Raw genomic sequence first — 19,548 nt, 5'->3', positions numbered from 1 at the left:
ACAATATCATTAATTCTAACGACTTTTGATTTGATGTGTTGTCATCACAACTCTCAGCAAAGATTTCTCTGTTTTGCCTGTTGCTTCTTGCCTCCCTAGATTAAAAATAAGGTCAGTGAGGATTCATGGTGTCGTCTTCCAGTAGAAAGGGATTTATAATCAAAAACCATAAGCATATAGTAAAGGATAGTGTGAAAAAGAGGGACCTGACAGTTTCAGATCTTCCCCAATTAAGACAGTAAAACCTGAGGGTCCTGAGATCTGTGGTGTTGGCCTGCAAAAGGGTGAGTTAAGAAGAGTTGTCACAGGTACCTTCCAGTAAGCAAGGCGTCCTGGTCCTGGAAAGAAGAGTGAGCACACAGAGTCAGAGTGTGAACTGGCTCTGAATCAGCCGACTGAAAGGCACACGGGCAACATCCCCAAATTTCCAACATAGCTAGAGCTCGCTGCCCGCCGAAGTTAGTCATTATTCCCATTCCTGTCCTGAAAGTGCCCCTTGTGCTTCCTTTATGCAAACTTCCCAGTCTCCTTCCTGGAGTTGGTACTCTGTGTGTTGGATTATGAAAGGAGAGGGGCTCAGAGACAGGGCTTATTTTTCACTTTCTGATTCATTTGTTTCGCGTCTTACGGGAACGGGGAGTTGGCAGCCTTCCCTGCACGGTAACCGTGTCAGCTGAGCATTGACTCCTGCTCGAAGTTCCTTCTGCTTTGCTTGCGATCGGGCAGCAAGCTAAGGCACCTAATTTGGTAACTTAAAAGGCCTTGCCAGCTGGTGAGTCAAATTTTAGAGGGGCTGAACTGCCTTGGGAAAGCTTCCCTGTCCCTGCGCGAACTGGAGAGGGAGCCCCGACCGAAGAGACTCGTGGGCAAAGGAACTGACGGGATGGGACAGGCCGGCGTTGTTCATGGGTGGCTTTGGGTCTGGTTGCTGCCAGCATGGCATTCGGGGTGGCACATGAGATGCAGTCTGTCCCTCTCATCCTGCTGCAAAGCTGGGAGGAGTCCCCAGAAGCGGGAGCGGGATTGCAGGGAGCCCGGCATGCCCAGCCAGGAATTGCACCCGGCTCTGCCCTGCTTTTCCAGGATCCTTGGGCTTTGCAGAGCCTGGAGTGAATCACCTGTAATGAGGGAACAGCAGCAGTAATCCACATGAAACGAGAACCTAAATCGTGAGATAATGACCCATTTGCTAGGCTCTTGCAAAGACTTCTTCCGTCTGATTTCACTGCTGCTATTTAAGCGATTGTTGTGGCGAGAAGCGGAGAGATCAGAGCAGTCAGGAAAGCACTTAGTGTGCCCACGGGTTTGCTGGAGTCTTAGAAAAAAAATAACCAATGATATCAGGGATGGTCTCAGTTCTTAAAATACAACAAACATCTCAAGACAGCATCTCCTAGGAAATATGTTTAAGATTTGTTCCAATGGGGGCTAGACAGTACCCCCTCCGGCACAGTCCGTGCATTTTATGCCCACAATGTATCACTAGCACTGACACAGCTCTTTCATCGTGTGCATAAAAATTCTGTGGGGATGGTGAGATTTTCAAAACCATCCATTCTGGCCCAGAAAAATGATTCTTTGAAAGTTAATAGTAAATTTGGCAGTGGAAATCCAGAGACCAGAGCAAAGTGCTTTTAAAAAATCCCATCTGAAAATACAGAATACTTTTGCCTTCAGCATTGTTCAGTCAATTATAGAAAGGAGATTAGTGCCTATAGCTTTAGCTTTATAAATCTGGATCTGTAATTCAGAGCCTTAATAAGGTTAAGTAATTTTTTTTTTTTTTTCTCCTAAGGGCTTAATCCAAAATCGAGCAAACCTGACAGGATATCTTCTGCTGATTTCCCTGGATTCAGGATGAGGGTCAGAGTGGAGTGAATCTTAGCTGTTTGTATGAATATGGAGAAGCCTGACTAGACATACAGGTTCAGTTCAGGAGTGTCTTCTTCCCCACAAAGCCCTGCTGGCATTACAAATACTAGTACAGGTTTGTTTGCTGCCCAAGCTGTTGCCAGAGGCAGTCTGCACACATGATCATGATGGATGGTGCCACTTCTTTTTTTTTTTTTTTTTTTTTTTTTTTTCCTTCTGGTATTTCCTTGAGTGAAACGTCCCTCCTCAGAGGCTGAGTGTGGGGAGGGTAGATTTCACGAGCAGCTGTGAGATTAGCAAGGAGAGCTCAGGAGAGTCGCTTTGGTTTGAGCTACCGTCTAATTCCCCCAGGGCAGGCTTAGTGGCAGACGGTGGCGAAATGGGGACGTGTGGCTGTGCTGCTGGAAAGAGGAGCCTCTTGAGCAACGTGGTCCTGCTCTGATCCTGCTGGGACAAGGCCTTAGAGCAGCTCTAGGGTGGGCTGTGGGCCGCTGGCGATGGTTAATCGTGTTGGGTAACTCTTCCACTCCATCTTGAAGCACTGAGACCACATTGTACTGTGGGCACAGGCCTGATTTCATTTTAATTTCTGTATCAGGCTTTGAATCGATGTTGCTCTATTTTTGTCAAGGTGACATAACAGGCTTATGCTTTTTAATCTCTCTTGGCACCTTCCGTCATAAGTCCACATCTTATTCTTGTTCACGCATTTGGGTCTCAGGTCTGTTGTACACGTCCTGTGAAGACCTCAGGCAAAGGGACTCACAGAAAGAAGGGTTGTGTTTTGGATTTTTTTTTTTCTCTTTCCCTCTTTTTTTGGCAAGGATAAAATAGCAGCTCTGTTGGGAGCAACTCAGCAAATGATGGTTTCTGGGCCAGCAAATTCCAGTGTTGCTGCCCAGTGGGACCGAGGAGTCTATCACAGGACTAGGCAGTCAGCCTGGCAGCTCATCCGGAGAGGGTGTGCGCGGCGTGCATACCAAGGCTGGACACGAAGCCTTTTTCTGTCCACCTCTCTCCTTCCTGCACCAACTGGGAGGACGTTTGCTCTGGGATTCTGGGAAATACCTCGAGTGTAACTCCTTTTTCCTGACAAGAATACCACATAAAAGTGCGGCGAATAATGCATGTATTGTATATATGTATATATATTTAAAAAAAAAAAGTATGCGCACACATGTGGACATATAAATATATATGGATTGCGCCATCTTTGGGATTACTCCAACGTAGCAATCTCCAGCGCGTCTGTGTTTCAGCAGTAATGACCCCGGATCTCTGCTGCCCCATTTCACAAGAATGTCCTTCTGTCCTTGTAAAGCTGCCTTTGGAGACTGTCATTAGCTCTCTGCCAGCTGCCGTGGATACGGTAAAGGGGAAGCTCTCAGAGGTGTGCCTGACCCTGGAGGGACTCGCGGCACCTGTGGGGTCCCCCTGGATCTGTGCCCCTCGGGTTCGGACCCACCAACGTGATGGGAGCTTTGTGATTACACATTGTGGTGCGCCGAGGCTTTTTGTAGTCTGTGCCTGCATGCTTTAGCCTACCACTCTAATTTAACTGGAGGATGAATCACGCCCGTTCATCTCAATAGCAATGAAATCATGTCAGTAATTGTGTTAGCTTCCACAGACACTTTGCTGAAGTGCCCGGAGGGAGGGGAGGTGGGACTGCTGATGTTTCAAACCATCGGAGAGGCCCTGGATCCCGAGCTATGCCAGCTGCTCTGCCCTGAGAGAAGCCAGCCCCTTGGGCACGAGCAGCAGCCCGGGAAGGGACCGGCCACGGGAAGCGGCTCGCGGAGGGACCCTGCCAGCAGGAAGGGGTCAGGCAGAGAGGGAGCCTGGAGCGCCGGTCCCAGCCCGTCTCCGCCAAACCCCAATTGGCGCTGCCCTAACCTGGGCAGGTGGCTTGCAGGAACTTGTCCTTACGCTTGGAGGGCTGCTTGACTTTGAGATTAAAACATAATAATAGAGCTCCTGGATGCAGGTGCTTGCCAATCAGGGTTTAGGCTGAAGCCCAAGCGGCTGAGCAAGAATACGTTTTAAAGCTTAATCAGTCTTCTCCTGGGGAGTGCATAAGGCTGATACAGAGTGCCTTTGGACATGCAGATGGGCACAGATACAGGGGGCTGTGAGGATCTCCTTGTCCTGCCTGAGTTCAAACACCCACCTTGCCCTCCAGAAGGGCCCTTGGTTGTGCTTTGGCTTCAGTTTTAAGAGGTCGGCCACAGGTCCTGGCTTTGTGTCTGACCCCGACAGGAGTGCGTGTTGCATCACAGTGTGCCAGCCTGGTGTCTGCGAGAGAGGTGGAGCTGCTTCGGAGGCCGGGTGGCCGTAATCCATCACGCGTCTCTCCCGATGCACAGGGCAGAGTGTTTCAAAAGGTGTTTGTGCTCTGTGCCAGGGTAGGTGGGTTAGGTGAGGCAGAGAAAGGGCACGGGGCTCCGATGTGCTCTGCTGCGTTCCCCTTCCACAGCCACGCGTGGGGTTGGTAGATGTGCCGTGGTGGGCTGAGGGTGTAAAATCCCCAGGAGTGGTGCCGGGCCCCTGGCTGGAGAAGTGCTCAGGTGCTGAGATGCCTGTGGGATCGACCTTCCCCGTGGGCCTCTGCTCCCTCTGGCCGCACAAAGCAGCCAACAAGGACAAGCGGCTGTTAGCTGTTACGCGGCCTAGCAGGGAGTGATAATTTTCAGAGTTTCACACACTTGTACCGCTTACACTGGGTCTGAATGTTACTCTTGTGTCATTATGTCGTATTTCTGCTTTTACTTTGTTTCAGAGAAATGCAGAAGTTCAGTTTGGAGCCTCTGTGGCTATATTTAAGGCCACTAAACGGCTGAGTGTGGTCAGCTTTTGAAAATAACTTCTGGTTGTTAGGACAGCGAAGAAGGGCACCTTGCTCTGTTTCATTCCTACTTTCTGGTAATTATGCATTTATTTAAATATACCGGGAGAGATCTTCCCTTCATTGCTGTCCTATGACATTGCACTGCAAGTTGCGGTACGCCTGCTGTGGTCAGCCTGTGTGCACACCGGCAGTCTGAAAGAGTTTGCCACTGCAACTCAGAAGTTGGTTGGAAACCAAATGGAACATTTTCTGTAGCCACAAGAACGTTTTTTTTTTAAGAAAACTAGAAGTTGAATTTACATTTTGCAATCCCTGAGCTGTATTTTGGTTTACCCCATGCAGTACCTGGAAGGATGAAGCATGCAGCTCTGCCATCCTCTTCCTCATTTAATTGTAAAGCTGAGGCTGGGAGAGATCAGGATTGAATCCCCCAGGGGTCTAGGGACTGTGTTGTGAAGCTGTGGGTGCGTAAAGTAAGGCTTACTGTACCGGCATGTCAGCCCCATGGCTGCACTCTGGTTGGATGTTGTACAACGGCACAGTATGGTACCTTCAGGTCTTCCTTCGGTTCTGTGCTCTCTGTAAGCACAATGAGATTCTTGGAGATATGGTGATTTTCCCCTTTAAAGAACCACAGGAGCTGAATTGGAACAAGCCTCCAAGGCTGAAAGGGAGTAAAAGCTTTTTTTCAGCAACAAACCTCAGGCTTTCAAGCTGTCTTCCCAAGTTCGGTGCAGCTTGATCTTTTTCTGATCTCTGCTTTGTGGCTTCCTTTTTCAAAGGCTGGTAACCTGGTTTTTCATTTGTGATTTCAGTATTTCTCCCTACCCTACAGATGTGGCAGCAGCTAAACAAATATCAGCAGCTCAGACTGGGTTTTTATGTCTTAGCTCTGGTAGAATGTATTGCAAGTATCTTTAGCCAGTATTTTCTACTACCTGCTGACACTCAGCTATACCAGTGCTTAGGAAATTTGCTTCCTTAATGAATTTCTGGTTATAGAAATTAACTTGATCATAAAAATAAATAATGCCTGGTTCTTATAAGAAGAATGTGGGAGATGTGAACCATCTTCTGTGAAGGAAGTTTTAACCATCAGCAAGTTCTCTAAAACACATGAGATTGGAAATTAATTTCCAAAATTCCTTAATTCCCTTCCCAGCCTTAGATTCCTATTCCAAAACCAGTGGAAATGGCATTGTGAAACAATTATTTTCTTTGAGTTTGGCTGTTGAGCCCCTAAAATTCAGTGTGGGAAGGAAGGAAGGAAGAATAGAAAAGAGGGAAGAAAGGAAGAAAGTTGTTTCAGTTGGGCCCAAAATAGTTGTTAGGACTTATTAAAAATATTTTTTTTCCAAGAGAATGCTGGTTTCAAGTAAAATAAAATATTACATTTTTAGTGTTATGTTTGTATGCAAAGGAAAATTAGAACGCTGTTAGCTTCTCATGGTCGTTTAGAGACCTCCTCCTGCTCCCCTCATGCAATGGAAGTGTTGGTTTAAGTGTGTTGTCCACAGCATTTGGAGCAGGGCCTCCGTCTTGAGAATTCTTCCTCTTAGTTAAGTATCTTAACAACTGTGCTATTCTGTGAGCTAAATGTCTTTCATTCTCCTCTGCTGAAGTTGTTTCATTTTACAAAAAATAATTACAATTTCACTGGAGCGGCAGGAGCTGGAAACGTGTATTGCTCTGGCTTCCAGAGCAGGCAGTAGAAACTCGTTTTTCTCCATCACGATGGAGATTTCAGTATTTCTACAAAGTAAAATGACTTCAACAGAAGAGATGGAGAAAAATGAAAATCTAGTCTCTGCTTGCAAAAGGGGTTTGAATGCACATTTGCTCACTCCAAAGGTGTTTCCAAAGAGGTATCTAAATGACCTTGCATGTTGAAGAATAAATAATCAAAATGTTTGCATTCAGAAATGCCAAAAACAAATCATTTGGCTAATTCCAGGTTTGGGTATTTTATTTTAATTGTATACGTACAATATAAGTATGTATGCATATTTTCACATTTGACTGCACCGTTATATTAGTTGCAGCTACATTTGTGGCTAGCTGCTGCTCCTCTGTATCTGCATCTTTTGTGACTAAAGTATTTGCCTTGAGATGGGATCACCGAGCTTTTACAAGCTTTAATCTGGGCTTTGGGATTACCAAACCGAGAAGAACCTTGACATGAGCAGTTCAAACTGGAAGCCATTTTCTGCTGCCCCCACTCCTGCAGAAAAGATCCTTACTACATGGCAAAACAGTGTGGTGAAGCCAAAAGAGGGGAAAAAAATACAAAGCGTCATCCTTTAAAATATATTTCTATGTCATAAGTGAGGTGGTTTGAGCAGAGCAAGTGGCAGGTACTTGTATAACACCTATTCACTGGCAAAACTCTGGTGCAGGGGAATCATATTTGATGTGCTTCAGAAAGGACTGGATCATCTGCAATTGTAATTGCATTTTTTTACGGATGTCAGACTCGAGTGGCAGACGTATAAAGAACACCTCTTCCAGCGAGTGACGCTTAGGCAGCTCGTTTTGTCATTTCTTCTGGGTCTAGAATAAAACGATGCCGTTAAGCCGATGTGCCGTAACTGCGTGCAAGGACAAAGCTGCCTTTCTGAGTTGGGATGAAGTCTGTTTTCCAAGGGAAGTTTGCCAGCAACAGGCTTAAGGCACAGTCTCATCAGGACCTTAGAAATGCAGCCCTCAGAAAACCTTTCTGCTGTTATTGCTTCATCGAGCTGCTAAAAATATTGAATGGAAAATGCAAGTATTAAGGAAATGAGGTAGATCTGGGCTTTGTGAGTTGGATGGCTTCCAGTTTCATCAGCTTCCCGGAATCCTTGCTGCTCAAATGAAGAGCTCCTTGTAAATCTTAGAAACCTGTCAGTGTTTTTCCTCTCATGTGACGGGCCTGGCTCACGTGGTGGGACACACGGGGAGCCCCGTCAACGTAAAGCAGCGAGCACCGCGCGTATGACTGCTGGTGCAAATGCTGCATGCCATGTGTGAGCTCTCCCAGAGAAAGCTTTAGGCTGGGCCTGGAGTAGCCGGAGGGAGCTGCCTGCTGCCATGCTGGCCCACGAGGCCTGCGCCAACGGGACCTGTGGGGCCTTCTTCTGTGGGCCCGGCAAGGCACTGAGCAGTCCCTTTGGTCACGGGAGGTCCTCTTCTGAAGTGAAACACACGTAGCGTGAGCAAGTGAGAGGAGATCAGTGGCTTGTTACCGGTTATGTGAAAATGGAAAATGCAAGTTTTAGGTTTCACGTTTCTGGAAAGAAGCCGGGAGAAGCCAATAGCCCAACTGCAGGAGGAGACAACAGGCGTTCTTAATGGATTTAACATGCAACGCGGAGCAGCCAAAGGGCTGGGGGTTTGCCTCGTGTGGCTAAAACTCTACTAGCTCAGCGAGAGGCAGACAGTTGAAATTTAATGGCAATTACATCCATAGAGCCTCTCTGGGAGGATGCAGCAAGCGCTGAGCGCTCATGCACCTGCAGAAGCTCCTGTGTAATGAGGGCAGTGCGTTACAGAGCCGGCAGGGTCTGCAGGCTTCCTGCAGCACGTCCTGTGGGGCAGAAGCTGCCAAGTGGCAGAGCATTCGGGGATCTGGTCCGCAGAGCAGGCCCCGTGTTGCTGCAGCATCTTGCCTCTGCTCCTCAGGCTCCGTGTGCGGGACAGCAACCTGCTTATTCGGCGCAGGTATGTGACTGCGTTTCTGCTGGCTCAGACGTACTGAAGGTGTATTTTGAGGTATTCCCAAAGCACGCCAGGACATGGTGGGTGTTCTGGGGAGTGGGGGGGAAGTTTGGAAGGGGGATCTCCAAGCAAGTTCACCAAAATCCCCCTTCCAGTCACATGTTTAGGTGCACCCTCCCCCAGAAGTCAGACCTGCCCAGGACTGAAAAGGCGCTTGCTGTGCATTTAAAAGCAAGCCAAGAATAAACTGCGCGTTTTAACCACATCACTGCAGATTCCTGGAAACAAGGCCTGCCTTTATGCTCGGAGGGCTTCCCTGCTCTGCCAGTAACCACAAGGAAGAGCAACAGGAGCTTTGACTGTGAACCGCTGTTGAAGGCATACTGTCATGGACGAGCATATACAATACCTCTCATTGTGCTCACCTAATCCTTAACAAGACAAGCCTTTGCCCACGCAGCTTAACAGCCATTTTTAATTCTGAGAAGGGGAAAAATAAGTGTCTTCTGCTGAGCATCCCACCCAGAGCAAACACTGCAGCGTAAGACAAGTGTGGGCACTGTCCTAGACCTCCAAATTTTGCTGGCCACCAGTTAGCCAGCCTTCTGGGACAGGCAGCATCCTTCCAGAGGGGTTTTTACTGGCATCTGGGCTGTGTTAAAAGCTGGAGAGAGAGGATGTTGTATAATCTTACGATTAAGATCCTGAGCTGGAATTCAGGAAGCTGGTGTTCAGTCCTGGCTCTGGTGAACATGGGCAAATTCTTAACCTCCAACCCCCGCTTTTCCATCCATTCAAAAGAAGCTAATAATACTTTTTTCTTATCTCTTTAGGGCAGGATGTGGCTCTAATTGTCTAGCACAATGTGGCACTAATCTTTCTACTGTAATAGTGAAGTTGCAAGAGAGCTTGTCTCAAGCTGCAGAGAGGCTTCTGGTGGTGGTGTGGGCTGTAGAAATGCTAATGCAAGACAGAGCAATCAATCACCTGATTGCCACTTCAGGATCATAGACAGAGGATGAGCAGGATCAGGTTGGATTCAGATTTCAGCTCTCCCCAGGTTTTCATGTTGGTATGGAGATGCCACCTATGTTACCACCTTCTCCATTGCTCCCACTTTCCAGGGAAATGGATATCCAACCAGAGGAAAAAATGGATCAAGTTCTAACACGGATTTCATAAAGGGGCCCTGATTTCATAAAGGCCCCCTCAGATGTATTTACTTTTTTATTTCTATCTGGGCATCCAAATGCCTTTGAAAGTTGCTTTGTCTAAGCCTATGAGCCCGTCCTCCACCTCAGAAAAATGGTGGTAACATTTACCTGCTGCAGAACTGCTGTGAGGACTGCAAAGCTCTTGGGCAAAGATTAGCCATACCTGAGATAGCTTCTGTGGAAGAGCTGTGACCTGGAAATTCATTCTGTGACAGAGATGTTCAAGTGTATCTCGTGCGAGAAGCAGCACAAATTTGTGTTCAGGTATGCTCAGCCAGCAAGATACCTTTTTGGCCCCCACTGGTGCAGTTTTCTCCAAACCTGTAAAAAATAAAATAAAAAAATGAAATACACAAAACCCAGAAACGTGACCTATTTGCACTCCCATCGTAGCTGCTTTCCTCCATCTGTGACAGTGCCTAGAGCTCGTCTGACAGCTGAAAAGCGGAGGTGCCAAGAGGCAGTATGTATTTTTAGGAAGGCATTGCCTAAGTCTGCAGATGACCCTGTGCTCTCTGGTAATGGTCCTGACAGCGCTTGGAACTGCAGGCTGATCCCTGAGGCAATCTCCTTGATAAGCTTTGTGAGGGCTCTGTCATTTTGGCAGCCTGCTTTTGATTAGGTGCTTGCAGGCTGTTGCAGGTGAGGTATTGGAAAACATGCTTTTCCGTGGCTTGTTCACTGTGGCATTTAGCATTTGGCTGTGGGACTCTCGTGACAGGAAGCAGGTATGAAACGAGGAGGCACTGACCCCAACAAGCACCACGGGGGAAGACTGGTTCTTCGTTAGCACGGTCTGGCTGGGATCAGTGCACGTGGGAAGACTTTAAGGCTTTACATCCCTTGCTGGCTGAAGCTTCACCCTGCCCACGTGGCACTGTGTTGGCAGGGGCTTTCTTTCTTTCTCAGCTTGGATAAAATGCCAGGTGGGATTTATCAGTCAGGTCTACCCCAATAGAGGGAAGTCCGGGACCTAAACCCTACACCCTGGGAGAAGTGAGGATCTGCTCCCCGCCGGTGTGGCGCTTTGCTGAGCTGGAGTGTGTCATGTGCGGCGCGTTTTGCTGCATCAGAGCATCCTTACGCAATTTGACAGCTCTGGCAACCTCTGCTCCAGTGAGTGAGTCCCCGAGCTGAGTGAGCAGGAGCTCTGCCAGTCGAGCTTGTGGTGCGTTTGGAAAGCCATGTGGGCGAACTTGTATAGTACCTGCCCATCTTAAATGCCGTTCGGCAGAATGATGTTTGTTCCTCCCTCCCTTTTGTAAGAGATGAGGCAAAAGAAAACCCCTCCTGCATGACTTCTGTTTATTTTTTTATGGTGATGAGGCTTGTCCAGTTTACAGGTTAAGCTTGTGAGGCCTGGGACGCTGCTTCCAGTTGTGCTGGGGCTGCTCCAAGCACGTAGCAACTCGGTGAATGATTCTCGTTGCAGGGACTTGAAGCTGGACAACGTGCTGCTGGACTACGAGGGGCACTGCAAGCTGGCAGATTTTGGAATGTGCAAAGAGGGCATTCACGATGGCATCACCACAGCCACCTTCTGCGGTACACCGGACTACATTGCTCCTGAGGTATAGGGAAGCTTTCTTTGGCTAAGCAAACTTGTTTTTGAGCAACTAGTGTGCTCTCTGGAGTCTTTAGCTACACCTTATTTGTCTGCTGGGTGCAAAGTTTTCTAGGCACCAAGATAAGCGTATATTTTTCTTAAGGAAAGGTGAGGTAAAAAGTGGAGCCACAGCTGTAAAAAAAATTGAGAAATAGACACACACAGATACTGTCCCAGTTTGATTTGACAGGAGATTGAATTCTCTCCCTCATTTCCCAGTTCTGTTTTCTACCTGCTCCCCTTCCCTGTCATTCACCAACCTCACTACAAAATTAATAAACACCTCTTAAAGAAACAGCTGTCCTCCAGGTGCTGCCAGATGATTTTTGTCTGTGGTTGGCATTTGTGCTTTCTTGCACACTCAGGCCCCTTCCCCCTCCCCAGCTGAAAGTGTTGCTGTTGGAGCCGTGTACACATTTCCTTCCTGGGGCAGGGAAAAGGCGGTGTCAGCCCATGCACATGGCTGCTCCTCCACTTCTGAGGCTCAGCAGGATAGCTGAAAAGCCCCTTTTGCTCCTGATAAAACCTAGCCTAATTTTGAAGACATTGTTTCCAAGATGACCCAGTGAGCAGCCAAGTTAATTCAGCCCTTGCTTAATGGATCTGTTGTACTTTAGCGTAGATCAGGGGGTTCCCAGGTTGAGGTCACATAAATGTTCCTGGACATCCAGCCAGGCTTGCTAGCTCTTAGGACACAGCAAGATCTTCAGCACTGATGTTTCCAAACCTGTTTTCTTCCTCTGCTCAGTTTAAGAAGCTCCAGGGGTGCTATTTCATTCCCATCCCTTTTTCAGATTCTGCAAGAGATGCTGTATGGCCCCGATGTTGACTGGTGGGCCATGGGTGTGCTGCTGTACGAGATGCTGTGCGGCCACGCGCCCTTCGAGGCAGAGAATGAGGACGACCTCTTCGAGGCCATTCTGAACGACGAAGTTGTCTACCCGACGTGGCTCCAGCAGGACGCAGTGGCAATCCTCAAAGCGGTGAGTTCCCTCGGCCGCTTGTCTGCATCCTCTCCTGGCTTTTTTCAGCCTAAATCTAGCAAAAGAAAACAGGGCTGGGGGATGGGAGCTCAGAAATTGCAGTTTCCCTGACCCTGACCCTTTCTTATCTTGGAATGAAGGATAAACTGAAAAAAAAAATCCTGCCACACTTCAGTGTGTTTGCATAGTTATGTCCTTTATATGGTTCAGCAGCCAACTTGGCAGGCAGTGTGTGCATGTCTGCTTCTCCGGGCATTCCCTTGCTGGCTTAATGATTTACAGCATATGGTCATCTTCCAGAACAGAAGGAGCAGGTATACACGGTACTATCAGCAGTGGCTGTACGACAGCACAACGGGTAATGGTTTTAAACAACAAAAGGCTGGGTTTAGGTTAGATACAAGGAAGAAATTCTTCGCAAGGAGGGAGGCGAAGCCCTGGCGCAGGCTGCCCAGAGCAGCTGTGGCTGCCCCATGCCTGGAATTGTTCAAGGCCAGGCTGGATGGGGCTTTGGGCAGCCTGGGCTGGTGGGAGGGGTCCCTGCCCATGGCAGGGAGCTGAAACTAGATGGCCTTTAAGGTCCATTTCAACCCAAACCATCCTATGATTCTGCAGTTTTATGATTTCCATGTGACCAGAGTGTCAATGAAGTAAAGTCTTCCTGAAAATCCTTTGTTGGACTGCTGTCTACCTGCATGCAAAGATTTCTGATTTTTGTGTGTTTGGAGGGAAAAAAGAGGGGCTGTACAGCAAACAGTTTGAGAAGAGCTGTTGCCGGCTACACCTAGTCCTTGTTGTAGTCCTAGCATGTATTCCTGAATTTTCCCAGTCTCTCTCTTATCTTGTGCCTCGTATCTTTGCCTGTGACACGGGAATTAAACTTTCTAAGATTTCAGGCTGTGCATGTACAAACACTGCCTAGCGTACTGGGACTCCCTGGCTTTGTCATGAATCAAAAGGTGATTCAACGATAAGGGTGTTAACCAAGGAGTTAGGGGACCTGACTTGGCTGTTCAGCTACTGACTACTTCCTGCTGATGATCACATCACCTAATACTTTTAAGCACTGTGAATATACATCCATTTAAGTCTTAATACCACTAAATTTTGTGTTAATAGAGGGCCAGAGAAATAGTTGGATAAGATAGCAATTCATAATAACGTGGAGAACTGACTCAAAGAAATGGGATAATGAATGATTTACAGGACCATTTAAAAGAGATGAGAGTTTGGTTTTGTCAGATCTTTAATCTAGTAGCCAGAAGTTGGAATATTTCTCCTGAAAGCTTTCTGTCGGATAGTAAATCAGCAATTACATGCTGCAGCTGAAAATGCATCTCATAAACTTGACAGAAATCAACTGAGTGTAAAGTCCACTTCCTGAGGAGGCAAAGGGTTCTGTTCTGAAATCTCAGGACGTGCTCAGGAGGTATCGCTTGTCGTGCTGAAGGCCCTCTTGGTCTATGGAAATGATCTACAACAGTTTAAAATAAAAAAATGAAGTTCTGACTCATTGCCTTTTCTGTCGTTGAATTGGTACTCTTGAATATGTGAGTCGATTCCTTTTCTGCAATGATTGGTAATAGTAGAGTAGATTTGTGGCAGGTGTCTTGTATAAAAGTGGTAGAATGGGGCCAGATAGATGTGCATCGTATCAGGAATTTCAGGGTATATTAAAATACTATTTGCATTTTAGCCTCTTAATGAAGAAATGCTTATTTTCCTCTTTCTGATTGGAACCTCGTAGAAGCAGCCAGCACAAACTTCATTCACACAAAGCTGCTCTAACCCATATTCAGACCCAAACTTTCAACAGCAGATCTCTTCTGGGATTAGCAAACAACAGCATGAGGAGTGGCACTGGAGAAAGAGGGAGCTAAGGATTTAAATAGAGATTGACTGAGCGTCTCAAAAACTGCATAACTAACATAGCTACCGCTGGGTACTTACCTGCACAAGGTCTCTCCTGCCGCTCTGCTTGTCAGCTGTATCACATGTTGCTGGTGAAACCCAAATGAGAGCAAAACTGCCTCTTTGAAATTCACGTGTTGCTCAGGAGAAGAACTGCGCTTTCAGGAGATGACTGTAACTCCAGGGAGAAGGATGAAATGTAGAGCATTAACCAGGAGCCTTGTGGTTAACTGATGGGAGGAGAGAATTGAAATTTTTACTGCACCTTCAGTTCTTCAGTGTTTCCTTTCCCTGGGTGGCTGCTACCTGGAGGTGAATTTTGTGTCATGTTTTATAGCACTGGTGGTAGTTCACTGCAGCCTGAATTTCTGCAATGTCTCAGTGGCTGCTTTTGGGTTCAGACCTGCTAGCTAGAAGAGCTCCCTAATTCCTCCTCCTTCTCATTGTGTTTCAGAAGCATCAGAGCACGTTGACTTTAGCAGGAAGGAAGCGTCCTGTCGTGAGATTTTCTGGGCTCTAGATTGAGATGAAAAAAAAATACATGCTTTAATTTCTTTTGAATGGTAATAAATGCAATCACTGCTGTGTACTATATTTGCAGTGTACTGATAGTATGTCAGTAGGACAGTATTTTTAGTAGTCAGTGTAACACAGAGTGGGGAACCCATTTTGTTCCCTTGTAGCTATTTTCACAGAAGATACTAGGTTTTCTAGCTGCTAAATAAGTAGATTTGCTTATCATTACTTCTGATGTTAATGTTATTTTTAGTAAATATAACATCATTGCTGTGTGAGCATCTTTGTTCACACTAATAATCACTACTGGGTTTATCTCAACAGAAAGTGAACTCGAACTCCCTGATTTACAGCTGTGACAGTGCTTTCTAGCCCACGATATTAAGAGCTCTGGGAAATCAGGGCACTCAACTGCTGCAGTGACAAAAATGATTATAAGTAATTACACAGCATGGGAAATCTATGGAAGACCAGGGAATTAAACCTGGGGTCTCTCATATTGCAGACCGAGGCCTTAATAGCCTCAATAATTGGATCATCCCCTCACTAAAAGTTCTGGCCTCTAACCTTGAACAGGACTAGTGAGAATTCACTTAGCACTTGAGTGACGCAAAACTCTGAAACTGAAATCAAATTCCCCAGCCAGGAAGAGGCAATTAGGTGTAGGTGCTAAGAGATTCTCTACAAGTGCACATAGCTAGGTTTAGAAAGCACTTGATCAGTTTGTGTTCACGAAGAGGTTCATTATAAACAAAGATAATAGTTTTTAGGACATGGTTCATGGATGCTGTTATTTTGTTTTGCTTTCGTTTACCATCACTGTGTGTCACCGATTTCCCCCCATGAGAAATCACCTGATTTCTGAAGATTGCATCCTGTTCGTCTTCGCCGTTTCCTGATAATCACCAAGATACGTCCGTAGGACCGCACTTAAATGGGTGGGTGTTCCTGATGTGGCTTTGAGCACCGCTACCAAGGAAAACAAAAATAAACTCAGTGCCCTTGGACCTTGTTTAGAATTCAAAGCAGAAAGATTTGTGCTCTAGAAGAAATTTTTACCTATTTCCCTTTTTATTTTTTTCTCCTTGGTATTTTCCCTCAAGTTCTGGAAGTAGGGCAGAGCTAAATCAGTGTAAATCAGCAGGATTTTGCTGGAGTCGATGCTCCCAGAGGAGGAAAGAAGGAAATCCCACTCATATACCCTACACCGCTGGAGTGTGTTACTGGGGAATCGGTGGAATGATGATGGTTCAAGTCAGGCAGAGCGGGCTCAAACTGAGCTCTCCTGGCTTCTTGTGTGAGCAAGTCTAACTGGGAATGGATTTGCTTGTGGGAGGAAAAAAATGGAAAAAAGGAAAATTACTGCTGAATGGATTCAGACCATTTCATCTCAATCCGAAAGTAATTTTTGCTTTCTTTCAAATAATTCTTTCAAATACTCTCTGCTATCAGCTGAGTAATCACCAGTGCCTGAGGATGAAGAGGCTGTGAAAGAGAAACTTCCTCAGCAAGCAGAGGCTTTCTGAGAGCAGAGATTGCTGCGCCATATCTTTTATGGTGAGAGTGCAGCCAGAGTTTGCTTTGCTCCAGTGTGTTGATTTTTTGAATTTGTGAATTGTCACTAGCAAAAAGTGCTTGAGCAAAGAGGGTGGCTTTCCAGGCAGCTGGAGGCTTTGGGATTAAGCTGAGTCGTAAAATGAAATAGAGTCCTCTTGTTTCCCATAAGCAGGGTGCATTGTATTTTGGCACAGGTTTCTCTTGCTTCGTGTATGACTTTCAAATGCAATCCAATCGCGCTGTCTTTGTAACAGTCGGGCTTGGTTGGAGGGGAGAATGAAGAGACATAAGGAGAATCAGGGCTCAAAAGCCAGTGGTGTAATGGGAAGGAAACTCTCGAAAAGCCCTGCAGCTTTCCCTCTTTCCAAGTCTGGTGTCAGGTGAGGAGAGAAGAACCAGGTCTATTGAGTCACTCCATGGACTGATCAACTGAATGGCCCAATGGTTGGCCCAAAGGCTTGGAGATTTGGATGAGGAGTTGCACCTCGGATGTTTTCATTCTCAGGGCCAGGTGACAGCAGGGGGTTAGAAAGCAGCATCTCCCTGGGGAGGTGTTAACGTGGCTCTGCCTTCAGACCCTGGATTTCTGAACTCCTGGTGTAGCTGAGCCTAGTGAGGCTGAGGGTGTCTCTTGGCATTTGTGTGCCAACCTCCACTCATAATGTGAGCTCCGAAGCACTTCTGGTCTAGCTGAAATGCTCCTTCAAAAAGTGAAGCCTTGCATGTGGCTAGATATTTTGGGGACACAAATTAGATGAATGCCTGTTCACCCTCCAGCTGGCTAAACACAAGCATTTTGGAGAAGACTCTCTCAGAGTTAAGACTAGGCAAAAATGGTGATTCCGCTTCTGAGTGGCTTTCATATGAAAAATAAGGTAGGTGCAGAGGAAATCGGCTGTGGTTTTAGCAGCCTGCAGTCCCAGGCAGTGCAAGTGGAACAGCACAGGGTGGTACAGATGCTGGAGGATTAGTGCGAAGAGCGTAACTGTGTTAGAAGGAGGAGGAGGGATTGAAAGGTTAGGGAGCTCCATTGAGAGAACAAACATGACCCGTATTTCAGAGAAGAAATGATGTCAGCAATACAGTGAAAAGGATGCAAAAGAGAAACCTGAAGTTAATCTGTTATTCTAGAGAATAATAGCCTGGAAGTGACGCTGAGTCAAAAGGCAAATGCTTTGGTTTTCTGAAGTCTCTGCTGCTTTGTGTTACTGGGTTCACTTCCCCCACGGCTCCTCTGGCGCCATCTGAACCCCGACAACACCGCTTAAGTCTAAACACCCACCCCGTGTTATGCTTTGCTCTTGCGGACTTGGTTAAAATCCCCTTGGTGTTGCCAGGCTAACACCAAGGGGCTGTAATGTCTGTAGGTTAGGGCTTCAAACTCAGTTGTGGTTAATAAGGATGTTCTGGGGGTCAGCTGAAGCCAGGTCCTGCTCTGACAGCCCAAGTTTTATGGACTCAGGCTTGGCTGTTGGAGCACAAGGGGATGGAGCTGGGATCTCCTGCCTGGCTTTTGTCAGCAGCTGGGAGGGAGCTTGTGTGGATCTCGGGAGCAGCAGGAGGGGGAATGGTTGAAAGTGCCACGCTTTAAATCCAACCACATGGTCTCCAGACAGCCTTGAAGCCTGATCTAGAAGTCGAAAAAGTCCCGCTCTGGAAGGAGAAGCCTTCTCCCATTCCTGTGAGCCCACGACACAGACCAAACCCAAGAAACTCAGTCTTTTCAGTTGGCTTTTTTGGCTTGTGTGTACAACTAGTACATACAGCAGCATTCAATACCAAGTGCTTGCTGGCAAGGCAGCTCATCCGCCTTTCTGAGGAGGCAGCACACACAGATTTTTCTGGAGAGCAAGAAAGGGCTCAGCAATGTCTCAGTGCAGATGGCGGCAAGTCACTTAATTCAGGGAGAGAGAGAGACTGGGGCCATTCCACAACAGCTCAGCCAATTTTCGTCTTGCTAATTAAAAAAGCCACTCAAAACTCTCTGCAGAAGTTTGTCATTCCTTGGCTGCCCAGAAGAGCAGGTATGGGGGCCACCTTAGGTCCCTCCATCCCTCTGGTAAGTGCCAGGGCAGGCAGGAGCCCACTGAGGGTTCCCACACCGTACTGCTGGTGGCGTGTGTCAGAGGTAGTGTGTTGTTCAGCAGCGATTTCTCTCTAGCTGGGGAGGGAGGAGGGAAGCATGCACATCTAACTGGAAATGTGGCCAAATTCTACCTTAAATCAAGAAGTTAAGTTAGAAGGCACTGGTAGTCGGTTGTAGGAGTGCTTTATGCTGTTTGGTTATTCATATGTAGAAAATGTTAAATAACAGTAGGAAAAGTGGGAGTCTGGGAGCTCTTCTCTACCTCTCCAGGTGGTAAGAGATGAGGAAAAACTAAATGTGAAGTGTACCCTCCTCTGACCTTTCTTACAGTGAAAACGAGCAGTGTTTTCTGTTGTTTCTCAGGAATTAGGAGCGGTGGCTCGTAATGAGGGAGAAATATTATTTTTGTGTGTGTAGGAATTAAATCCAGGCATCGCTGGGGAGTGCAGATTGAGGGTGGCTATCTCCTGCCGCTTCAAAGAAATTCCGAGGAACTTGTATTACTTGGTGAGGCCAGAGCACAGGGCAGCTCGGTTTGGTTGGACACAGGCTAATGGCTCCAACAGAGCCCTTGGAGACCCCGGCTGTGCTGTGTGAACTTACTGTAACAAGCTGAGAAGAAAGAAAACTGGAACGAAATTAAAAAAAATATCCCCCAGGGCACTCCACCCAGGCCCAGCTGCAGAAAGCAAAGTGACGACTGAGCTGTGCCGTGGGAGGAATAAACTCCATGGCGAGGGGATGCCACCATGAGCGCACAAAATCTTGGTGAGCACCCCTTTTGTACATGAGAGCCTAAAATCTTGGTGAGATTCTTTTACACGTGGTTTTCAGGAAGGCTTTCTGCTCGGTGCGTGCTTGCTGCTGAACCAGACTGGCCCCACGGCTGTGAGCAACTTGAAAACGTCATTAATGAGGCGAGAAGGGAGCTTTCACAGCAGAAAGACTCAGAGGCAGATTTTTAACGTGACCCAAGCAAGCAGCCTGCAGTGACAGAGGAGCGGAGGGAAGGGACTGCTTGCTTAGACACCTGAGTCCAGGAGAGATGCGCATGGTCCAGGCTGCCTGCGGTACACAGCTGCTCGCCTCTGAAAGTCATCACGGAGGGTGAGGCCTTCTGGGCTGTTCTTTGGAGATGTTTCTTCTCTCCATGCACTGTCCTTGCTTGGGGTCCAACCCACCTGGCTACAGGGAGGTCAGAACCAGTCAGAGCTGTCATCGGCTCACGGCCACGGTAGGTGTCCGCATCCTCCCTGCGT

The 19,548-nt window shown here is 47.2% G+C and overlaps 1 protein-coding gene across 3 annotated transcripts in view; it reads left to right on the top strand.

Annotated features, from left to right (window-relative positions):
* PRKCH (protein kinase C eta) overlaps positions 1–19,548 on the top strand; it is a 116,238-nt gene that overhangs the window by 85,090 nt on the left and 11,600 nt on the right. For all 3 annotated transcript variants that reach the window (XR_004779362.2, XM_035551104.2, XM_035551105.2), the window contains exons 11-12: positions 11,063–11,201; positions 12,031–12,219. Coding sequence is in view for 2 of the 3 variants with exons in the window: in XM_035551104.2 (XP_035406997.1) it covers positions 11,063–11,201; positions 12,031–12,219 (328 nt within the window). In the remaining variant the exon portion in view is untranslated. The remainder of the gene's footprint in view (positions 1–11,062; positions 11,202–12,030; positions 12,220–19,548) is intronic.

The sequence above is a fragment of the Cygnus atratus genome, chromosome 5 (assembly GCF_013377495.2).
Source record: "Cygnus atratus isolate AKBS03 ecotype Queensland, Australia chromosome 5, CAtr_DNAZoo_HiC_assembly, whole genome shotgun sequence".
Classification (NCBI taxonomy): Eukaryota; Metazoa; Chordata; class Aves; order Anseriformes; family Anatidae; genus Cygnus; species Cygnus atratus.
The sequence above is the reverse complement of the archived record's forward strand: the minus strand, read 5'-3'. Positions and strand labels throughout refer to the sequence as shown.